Source organism: Electrona antarctica (assembly GCF_951216825.1).
Source record: "Electrona antarctica genome assembly, chromosome: 15".
Lineage (NCBI taxonomy): Eukaryota > Metazoa > Chordata > Actinopteri > Myctophiformes > Myctophidae > Electrona > Electrona antarctica.
Window position 1 is genome coordinate 16,672,960 of NC_136796.1, and position 11,441 is coordinate 16,684,400.

The 11,441-nt window shown below is 41.3% G+C and overlaps 1 protein-coding gene across 1 annotated transcript; it reads right to left on the reverse strand.

Annotated features, from left to right (window-relative positions):
- Positions 1 to 737: 737 nt before the first annotated feature.
- On the reverse strand, positions 738 to 10,535 carry glmp (glycosylated lysosomal membrane protein; the record flags this gene model as incomplete). The annotated part of the gene is made up of 8 exons (XM_079521980.1): positions 738 to 1,118; positions 1,457 to 2,975; positions 3,762 to 4,021; positions 4,642 to 4,860; positions 5,590 to 5,790; positions 6,108 to 6,206; positions 6,742 to 6,918; positions 10,446 to 10,535. 7 exons carry the CDS (start codon positions 10,533 to 10,535, stop codon positions 2,807 to 2,809), a joined length of 1,215 nt encoding a protein of 404 aa, XP_079378106.1. The 3' UTR covers positions 738 to 1,118; positions 1,457 to 2,806.
- Positions 10,536 to 11,441: the final 906 nt, after the last annotated feature.

The following is an 11,441-nucleotide window of genomic DNA, read 5'->3' on the forward strand; positions in this document are numbered from 1 at the left end:
GCCATTCTTGAGATTAGCTGCATATACAGATAGACACACACTGTCTTCTTGACAGCTAGGCTCCTAGGAGCAGCCTAAAGCCAAATCCCAATAACCAAAATCTGGCCACTTGCTCACTCCAGCATGATGGTGTTATGGTGAAATTGGTGACTTGCTAAATTCTGCTAATAAACAAACCGCAATGATTCACTTTCGGACACCGTTATGTGATATCTACACGATTGTTATATATTTCAGCAGGTCACCAATTTCACCGTAACACCGCCATGCTGGAGTGACAGTGGAGTGTGAGTGAGCGAGTGGCCAAGATTTTGGTTATTGGAATTCAGCTATGATTATTATTAGAATACTGGGCACCGGCCATTCATTTCAATTAAGTTTCTCACCCAGCACAATGGAATGTTCGAAACAGAAACCATGTATTATGTGCTTATGTACAGTAGACACCTTTATTCATAAAAGCACATTTTAAAACAACAGCAAGTTGTGAGTGACCCAAAGTGAATTTCAATCGAGGATGACCAACAACGTGATAGCCATGATACCACATCCATAATCCGCAAAAGGAAGTTTAATCAAGGAAAACATTAAGTTTAGAGAAACAAATACATAAAATGAACATGGACATTTTAAAAGAATTTAAAAGAACATACACTTAGGAATAATTAAACTATATGCACGTAGCGGACTTGACAGAAAAGCATAAACCATTGGGCATCCTCTGATTTAAAAGCAAGAGAAAAAAGTCAGGTCTTTAATTTTTTTTTTTTTTTTTAAGATTTTTTTTGCGGCTTACGCCTTTTATTGGTTTTTTGAAGGGACAGACAGTAGGCTGACAGGAAACGGGAGAGAGATGGGGGAAGACATGCAGTAAAGGCCGTGTCGGGCTCGGGAGTCGAACCCGCGGCACACTGCGACTGGGTGCCCAGACGGTTACGCCACCGCCTGGGCAGGTCTTTAAATTTGATTTATATTATTGTCTATGGTTGAGCAGGACGTAATGTGGGATGGGAGACTATTCCAAAGTTTTGTTCAGAGGCAGCGTCAATTACTCAAATAAGCTGACATGAAAGTTGATGTGAACCAAAAATGTATCAAAACAATATTATACAGTAAACCTGGTCTCTAAACTGCCTCCCCCTGGCCAGCCGGGGCACCTGATGGAGGGGAAAGGAACTGGTTGGAATAACGTGTTCCTTCCACGTGCTACGTCCAACCAGGGAAACTCCCCCCTGTCAGGTGTTAAGAAGCAACTTGGACACTCGGGCATGAAGGAAGCATGAGTTCAAGTCCGTTGCTCTCCCCATGTCCCCCATATATGGGGGGACTAGGTTGGCGGAGGGTGTGTAGAGCCCAGGATCACATTAGATAATTGACACAGGGGTGAAAAATGGGTTACAACATTGTGGGATAAAAATTATATATTAAAAAAATATATATATATTATACAGTATACAATCCTGATATTTATGCAACCCTGGTTCAATATATATATATATATATATATATATATATATATATATATATTTCTCTCATGTTGCGAGTACAAATTGAGTGAGGTCTGCAGTCTGTCACCGAGGAGATAAGTCTGTTTGTAGTAAACAGAAGAGTTTAACCCACTAAACTCTACAAATTAAAAGAAACGTATGAGCAACTTATACAGTACCCCACACACACACACACACGCGGTCAATCAAAGTCTGTTATAATATAAAATCATAGAAATATGATTAATCTGATATATCAAATCATACAAAATCTGATTTATTAAATCACTCATTAAAAATATTCTCATGACCCAGTATTTATAAATACTAAGGCAGAATGGCATCACTCAGCATAGAAGCATGATTTCCTTCAAGTAAGAAACAAAATATACATAAAATAAGAAATAAAAACTAAAATGCAACTAAATTATGCACATGAGATTTCATTCATTAGTTTTAAAGCTGTAATCCATAACTCTTTTGGTGAATAAAAGAGTATTTTAACTGTTCTGTATGGTAGAGTATGTTAAATAACTGGTTCTCAAACCTTTGAGCCTGTGACCCAAAAGAGATATGCCACAATTAATTTAAAACGGCTAACGGATTTGGTACATGTTGGTGAAACCATAATGTGGAGCTTCAACTTTCAAATGTTGTAGTCAGCGCTGTTGAGACATTTTGACCCATAAAAAGTAATTTCTCACCGCTTCTGATGCATGTGCATGTTTAGGCCTTAGTGCATGTTTAGGCCTTATAAAATGTGATTACATTTTGTGAAAAAAAAACACTTAAAGATAATTCCTTGCATTTCAATAGGGCTTCGCACTGGTGCAGTGCACAGGCCCAAATAAGCCATCTGATATATGATTCAGATTAAAAATCTGCAAGTGACCCTTTTAACCACATGAAATACAAGCTACAAGCTCATGAGCTTGTAGATCAGGCTATTTTCTGCGTAAATGTTTGGTACATATCAGTGGTTCTCAACCTGTGGGCCAGGGCCCACAGGTTGAATTCATGAATTCATGGGGTGTGTGATTGAAATAAGTCATTTCTAATGTCTTGAGTGAACAACTCCTTTAAACAGTAGCATCCAATCAGAATTGGGAATCAGGATTGGTTGAGCTCAGGATCGCTGATCCTGTCAAATAAAATAAAAAACTAAAACTTCTAAAACATTTAAATCCACCAATTCCACCAATGATATAAAAGTCTGGAAAACCGTCTTTCAATTGGCAGCTCACCACTGGCTGACAAGTACACTACCACCTCATTGGCTGAGGTGTAGTAGTAGTAGGCGGGACGGAGCCGGTGCGTCCTCAGTTGATTGGCTGGTACGCCGGTTCGAGGGGTTTCCTCCTGAGGCAGATGTAGACTCCGCCCAGTAGGAGGATCAACATGGGCGTTCCCAGTCCGACCGCCATGATGGCGAGGACGAGAGGAGAGAAAGAGTCTACCGGAGGGCGACCGACACCCATTAACACGGTCCTAGAGAAAGAGAGAGACAGAGAGGGAGAGATATAGATAGATAGATAGATAGATTAACAGTCAAGAACTGTATGTATTAATTGTAAAATACAATACAAATACGGCGCCAATGTCATTTTGGTGTCTGGGGTACACACTTAAAATATAGCATTGAACAATTTTTAGAGTTGTTAAGTTGTCAAAAAAGTAATAAATAAATTAAATAAAATTCAATTAAATAATATAAAAAATCAGACCGTCTGAAGTGAGTGATGCTGTACTGTACTGTACTGTACTGTACTGTACTGTACTGTACTGTACTGTACTGTACTGTACTGTACTGTACTGTACTGTACTGTACTGTACTGTACTGTCCCTGGCCTCTGTGTGTGTGTGTGTGTGTGTGTGCGACGTGCGTGCGTGCGTGCTCTACTGGCCACTTTAGGTGTTGCAGCACTTGCAGCACAGACACGTACATATACATACACGTACGTACACATACATACACACATAGCTCCACATAGGAGTGGCGCTAGCACCACTCATAAACATTTATACACTATACCAATAATGTCATTAGTCGATGTAGAAACATGATGACTTATATTTCCTTCAACTAATAAAATAAAAACTAGTAGATGCTTATTGTGGAAAATATATGAGTGAAAGCGTATAAAACATAATGCACATGGATTGGAAAGTTTTTCTGCTGGTAAAAAGTAGTTTGTTACCCACGCAGGTAGTTGGTTAGTGTTAATGTTAGTTAGTTAATATTAGTGGGTTACAGGTGAGGTCAGTGGTGTTTACCAGCTCAGATAGTTGGTGGCGGCGTAAAACGGATCTCCAGTGATGCTGAAACTGATGTTGAGTGCCGTGGTTGTGGGTTTGGGTCCGTAGAAGGCCAGCACCAGGCCTGAGGGCGTCACTGCCTGGCTCACGGGCACGGGCTGGCTGTGGCCACAGGGCGTGGCATCCTCGAACACAGGAAGTGACTTGCGATACGCCACTGGCTTCCATTGGACGAAACCTTCTGGAGAGGAGGAGTTAGACTCCACCCACTTAGACACCTGAGGAGGATTACCAGAAGTTAGCAATCATAAGTTGTGGCTTAATAGTCCCTGTGCGTAACTGTAGTCAAAGATGTTTCATTTAGGATGATAGCCCAAACAATATTTAGTTCAGTGATCATGGAGATAAAAGAATGGGTCAGAAACTGTGTTCACGTACACTATTCCAAAGGCTCAGGACGAGTTTGGACAAGTTTTTTGGTTTTTATACTATAGATGGTGCTCTTGGATATCCTTCACCTCCTGTGCAGCGAGACAAGCACACCACATGGTCGCAAAAATCTCCTCCCAGACCCACCCATGCTATAGATTTCTCTTCCTTGTATGGTTGCACTTTCGGTGTGACCAGCATTCAATCTTCAATGGGCAGTTGAAGACAGTTTTCACAAACGCACAACAAACGGCTCTCTCATTACCAACGATCCGGTGTGTGATCATAGTGAAGATGAATATTATGTGAGTAGAAACACATGGACGGCGATGCTGGCAGTCTGGGCTATTTTTGTTAAATGTTTGTGGCAGTAAATTACTTTTTAATATAGAGCAAAACAGAAACAAAACTTGGATAGAGCCCTGAGGTACTCCCCACAACAATGTTCTTAAGAGGCAGACACGCCCACCTTGAAGACAGAGGGCGTGTACTCGTCGTCGATGGAGCGTCCAATCGTCACTGTGTCCAGAGGATGGGCCCCACCCACGGCCTGCAGCTCCAGGGAGAACCTGCTGTGATTGGCTCTGGCCAACACGCCGTCTAGGCACACCTTCACCTGGGAGGAGTTAGCGTTGTAGAGGAGGCGGGGCCAGTCCTCGGCCCGCCCACCCGAGCCAAAGGCAGAAAACTGAAGAGAACACAGAGATGATTGGTGAATTTAACTTAACTGCAGTAAAGTAGCAGTCTAGCAGATGGTTAATTAAATAGTTTATTAATGAATTACGTTAATTATTTATTATATAAATATACTAGTTAGTTAATTAAGATAGTTAAGTAGATAGTTAAAGGTGATGTAAGTGATATTTTTTGTTATAAAAGGTTAAAGCTAATATATTTTTGATAGTAATCATTGTTCATGTGGGTTGCCAATTTCATTCAATCAGGAGAGAGAACCAATCATTTGACAGGATTCCAATTTCCACTTCCAATTTCACTTTCAACTTTGCTACTACAGGGAAAACATGCTCATGTACACATGATGCTCTCTTTTACTCTTTGTTTGCTCTTTTTGCACTCAATATTCTATCCCTTTGTTTGCTGTGTTTGCTGTTAGTCTGCTGCATTACCTGTACCTGTACACAAGACGTAACAATAAAGTACAACCTTGAACCTTGAGCACAAGACACGATGCTATGATCTTGTATGCCGCTGCGGGTGTTGCAGTCAGAAAATAGCCACTTAAGTCCCACCAAAATACAGTTTAGTCGGCTAAATCAACAGTACATGTAGTCAACCAAAACGAGACTAGAACTACAACATTTCAGATGACTAAACTGTGACTGAAACTAATTATAAATTTACATGTCTAAAACTACATTACAATGTGCTGTCAAAATGAACACTGGACTGGACTCACCTGCAGACACAAGGATCCGTTGGCAAAGCTGGGGCTGTCTGTCCCTCCACAGAGACGCACGGTGGGGGCGGCTGGGTCCACGCTGCTGCTGTTCTCCTGAAGGGTCCAGCTGAAGTTCTGGAGGCGGTATGGGTCCAGGAAACTGGAGGGTGGGACACTGTGTGGGTCCGCTGTGTCGTTAACATCATCATACTCCCATAGCTGGAGAGGACGTCAGGATTGGATAGGATAGGACGGTGTTGGCACGAGTGAGGAGAGGAGACAAGGAGAGGAGAAGACGACACAAGAGAGGAAGGGGTTAATTAACATCTATTAGTTCCATATATAAGAAATACATCACAGTATTTCAACTTAAAATGTTAAAACTAAATCAAGATTCCTTGTGCTAAAGATCACATGGATGGGACATTATCTGTGTGCATGCACACGCACACACGCACACGCACACACACACACACACACACACACACACACACACACACACACACACACAGTACATTTATTAACTTCATTCTTACTGTGGTGAAAACTAGGGCAGTGCTGTGGAGAATGCTGCTCTCTGGCTCCACCCGCAGACTGCCACTGGTATTTTGTGCCAGGAAAGGTACCCAGTCCACCTACAACACGCAGAACAAATAATACAGGGAGGTAGAGCAGGGGGAAACAACTCAAACATTAAATAAGTATGTCAAAGAGAACATAAAAAAATCTATATATATATAGCGTGCCTGCCTTTTTGATGTTTTTATTTGTTTACGAGTATACCTGTCCTATACCTAGCTGACGCTGGGTAGATGACGAGCAGGCTCGTCTTAAGGCGTTTGTGTTTTTTCTCAATAGCCAGTAGCTTCTGTTTTGGGCCACGTCTTTGCAGGCTGTTTCTCTGAAACGTATGCGCTGTCCGTGGTGTTGACCAGAACGGCGATGTTCTGGTCAACACCAGAACATCGCCATTTTCTAGAGCAAGGATTGGCCTTATTTTAGCTCGGTAGCATTAACGCTAATACTTTAGCATTCAAGATGGAAGCCAAAACCGAACGCGAGTCATAGTGTAATAGCCTGAAATCCCCCGCCACCAAAGCACCACCACTTTTGTCCACCAGGGGCACTCAATGTGTTAAAATGAGAATGAATGTGGGTGTAGTTCCTGACCTGGACACGAGAGGCAGCAGTGTTGGTGTGAACCAGCAGGAGCGTTGGCGCTGCCAGGCTACACAACAGGAAGTGCAGTGTGTCGTTGTTGCCTTGTGCGCGCACATGCAGCAAAGTAACACCAGGGGGCGCTGGGGAGACTGACGTGTTCCAACCTGGGTTCAACTCCACTGAGAGCTGCAGGGAAAACCGTATGTTAATGACATGTTAATGACATGTTAATGAATGGAACTATCGATTTGTTTATTATCGATTATTCCATTGATTACTTTTTGTGTGAAGTGAGGGGCACCCACTGTGGCTGCCACATGACATCACTGCTTAAAGAAAACATTAAAAGTCCATAGACTTAGTTGGCTGGGGTTCTGTTTTTTTTTGGGGGGGGGGGGTGCTTTTTTTTCTTCTCCAAACATCAAAAGTCCATAGACCTGGCTGCCATATTACAGAATTTCTGAAAGCCAGATATTGGAGGGTCTAGTGCCTCTCAAAACACTCCAGACAGATAATGCATGCCGTTTATTGCTGTATCGATCGATTCACCTATTGTCCGGATAATCGATCGATATATTACCATATCGATTAATTGAATGCACCACTATCAAGTACTGTAGGCAGGCTACTTAAGTAAACATTTTAGGTATGTGTAGGCCTACTTTATTTGAGTTGAGTATTCCCAATTTCCAATACTTTTACTTCTACTCCAGCACATGTCAGAGGCAAATATTGTACTTTTGTTATATTCCACTACATTCATTTGAAAACATTAGTTACTATAGTTATTTTTTTGGATTTTGATTAATATTACAAAACATTATATTACCCATTTCAGCCCTGCATACAATCCCACCATTTGAAAATAGTACTATGATAATTGTACTGTGATAATGGGTACAGTGCTGTGAAAACGGGTACAGATATTGCATGTGGACTGTTTTTTTATTGGATGTATAATGTATTGTGTTTTGAATGTTTCTCTATGGACCCTGAGTCTGCAATAAAGGCATTCATTCATTCATATCCAGAGGGGGCATCGTTTCCCAACAGGAATCAGCCTAGTTGCAGTATAAATGTACAGTATATTAATGTAGGCTACAGTATATGTATTATTTCTCATCTCATCATTATTTGTATACACATAACACAATTAGACATATTGGGCAGTATTATGCGTGTCTTAAGTACCAGGTCTTATTACTTAACTTAAGACCTGAGGCGTGATCAATGCCATTTGGCTATTCTGACTGGCCAAACAGCATTGACCACGCCTCCAGGTCTTAAGTTAAGTCATAAGACCTGGTACTTAAGACACGCATAATACTGCCCATTGTATTTTCCTATTGTGTACACATGCCATTAATTATTGTTTTCATTGCCTTGTTGTTATGTAGTGATGAATACATAATTTACCCACAGAAAAGTACAATCACACAACACAACACAACACAACACAATCTTGACTAAATTGTATTGTCTTGAAATTATTTCTATTTCTGACAGGCTTCAACTTCAAGTCAACAACAAATTTTAATTTTGATGCAGCCTCATTGAGCCATATTAAGATTCAATAAATTAATTATTATTGTTTCAAAAGTAAAATAATATTGATTCATAAATTTCAAGTTGCAATGGGATCAAAATATGAGCACACGGCTACCAACAACTCTCTGTGTGTGTGTGTGTGTGTGTGTGTGTGTGTGTGTGTGTGTGTGTGTGTGTGTGTGTGTGTGTGTTGTGTTTGAGAGAGAGAGAGAGAGAGAGAGAGAGAGAGAGAGAGAGACTGTCAAACATTGATTGATTGATTGATTGATTGAAAAATGTATTAACAGTTTGCAGAATTACAGTACATTTCAAGCACAAACTCAATACAAAGGCTGTTAACTGTGAGTGGACGACCCAATTAAGCATTACACTTGTTTCCAATAGGGTCCACCATGTTCAATTCATCAAAAACATTTAGAGACGTACAAATAGACACTTCTATATAGACAAAGGACAGAACAGGAATTCATCATAAAGGAGGTAAAAAGGGAAAACAACATGTCTGATGACTGATGAAGTCACCATATGAACTAGGAAGTGAAACATGCGAATCCCTTGACTCCTTCAAAACCGCTCTCAAAGGGCACCTACGGACGGCTGCAATTCGAAACTGGCCCCTGTATAATCGGAATCCCCCAAACACGAACACAAGGACAACACAAGAGACGGTCGCGGCCACACAGCCAACTCAAGGTATGGCCACTGAGCCGACTTGGGGACCCAACGCAAGGACAACACAAGAGACGGTCACGGCCACACAGCCAACTCAAGGTACGGCCACGGAGCCGACTTGGGGACCCAACACAAGGACAACACAAGAGACGGTCACGGCCACACAGCCAACTCAAGGTACGGCCACGGAGCCGACTTGGGGACCCGACGCAGCTCCTCTCAGGAAAACAAACAAGTTAACGTGAACGTGAATCCCCCCCACCGCCCACCCCTTTTTTTCCCTGACTGTAGGTTTCTTTTCCCTTTTTACCTCCTTTATGATGAATTCCTGTTCTGTCTATAGAAGTGTCTATTTGTACGTCTCTAAATGTTTTGATGATTTGAACATGGTGGACCCTATTGGAAACAAGTGTAATGTGCATTGACAATCTCCACACGAAGAGACAGCGCAAGAAAATAATCCTCTGCCTCCCCCCCACCTCAACCCACACCCTCCCTCCTCCCTGACACCTGTTGTGTCTTCAGACTGGGCCGTGTTAGTTTCCACTGAACCCGCCATGATAACGCAGGACTTTGAGGCAACGTGAAATGAGCTTCGGAAGATATGCCAGGAACACACTTACACAAACACATGGGAAATGAACTATTCCACCGAACTTTTTCTCATGGACACACATGTCTACACATACAGCCGCCTTCTACCCCCCTCCCCCCTGCTCCAGCTAGGTTATCTTTTTTTCCTCCCCCCGCGCAGCTCATCCCTTTCGATGGTATGCGTAGGAGGAGAGCTTTTTTGTGCCTGGCCCAAGCCCCCGCCACCCCAACCACCCCCCCCCCCTATCCCCCCACCCAAGTACATTCCGTGCCCACACAATACAATGCAACTGTAATGTGATGTGATGTATTCTCCCTCCCCCCTCCCTCTCTGTCAACACCCCCACCCCAACTCTGCCCCCCCCCCATCCTTCTTTTTCTTCTTTTCTTAATTTTTCTGATGCAAGTAAGCTGAGAGCAGCGCCGAAATAATGGCTGCAGCTGTGTAGTTCATTTGTTGTCTCATCCCCCTGTTACTGCAATGAATGTCACTAAGACAAATTCCTATCAACCTCGTTGACATGGCAATAAAATAATCTTGAATCTTGCTTAATTGGGTCGTCCACTCACAGTTAACAGCCTTTGTATTGAGTTTGTGCTTGAAATGTACTGTAATTCTGCAAACTGTTAATAAATTCTTCAATCAATCAATCAAAACCTACTTCAACATCATGGTTAAATATGATTAAAATACACCTTGATGTGGCTCACACATTGAAAACGGTTTTATGTTTCATGTTCAACACATCTGAAGCGAAATGTAAACAGTAACAATGTCTTTGTTACAATGTAATAGTAACAAGACTCACATTTAATCCTTAAAAACAAACAAAAACCTAAAAAAATTCTAAACACAAAATAAGGTCGTTTGTTTATCCATATTTGTACCATTTACTCACATTTCTTGTGTAAGTGTCGCCGCCTATAAAAGCAGAAGAAAGGTTAAAAATGGAGAGTAAAATCAAGAGGTGTTTCGTGCTGCCAGCCATCTTTGTTGTGATGACCCAGTCACGTGACTCTTCGGTCAGCTGACTGGCGTGCGCCGAATAGAACAGATCTACAAGCTCACAACGCCCACGCGTTGCGTGCTTGTAGATCTGTTCTTTTTGGCAAGTGAAGGAAATGTTTTTAATTCTCGTAAACGTGTCAGAATTCGAGCCTGTATTTTGAAAATTTTTCCAAAGAGCACGTTCCAAAGATTATAGATTTATTATGCAGTTTAGATGTAGCATTATTCAAATTATAGATGTATTATTCATAGTTTAGATGTAGCATATTATTAGAGTTTAGATGTAGCATATTATTCAAATTATAGTTTTATTATTCAGAGTTTAGCTGTAGTGTAGCATATTATTAAAATTATAGTTTTATTAATGGATGTAGTATTGATATAATATATTTATTATTGATATAGCCTAGATGTTTGATTCAAATAATGGCTTTGGCAGTGGCACACCTTTCCAAGTTTCTTTATAAAAAGTGGTGCAACTCCCCAGAAAAATTGGAAAAGTGTGAATTTATTAGCTATACATGATTTGCCATCTAGTGGCCACATATGGTATCCCCGTTAACAACATATGGTATCCCCGCAACAAAATTAATCTTGAATGCAATTAAGATCAGAACGATGGTTAATAGAGGCCATAATCAGGTTAATTATCTATTCATTCTTATACATTCTCTCATTGGGTTAATAACTTCTGAAATTATAGCAAAATTAAACTGTTACTCGTTTTGCTGGGGAGCCGGCCCCTGGAACCCCCTCTAGGATCCCTTCAGGTCTCTGGACCTCACTTTGAGAACCATTTTGTCTACAGATTACTGACAAAATAATGTTCCTTCCTATAACAGTGTTTCTGTTTGGTGTGTAGGCTACTCCTATGGATGGAGTAGAA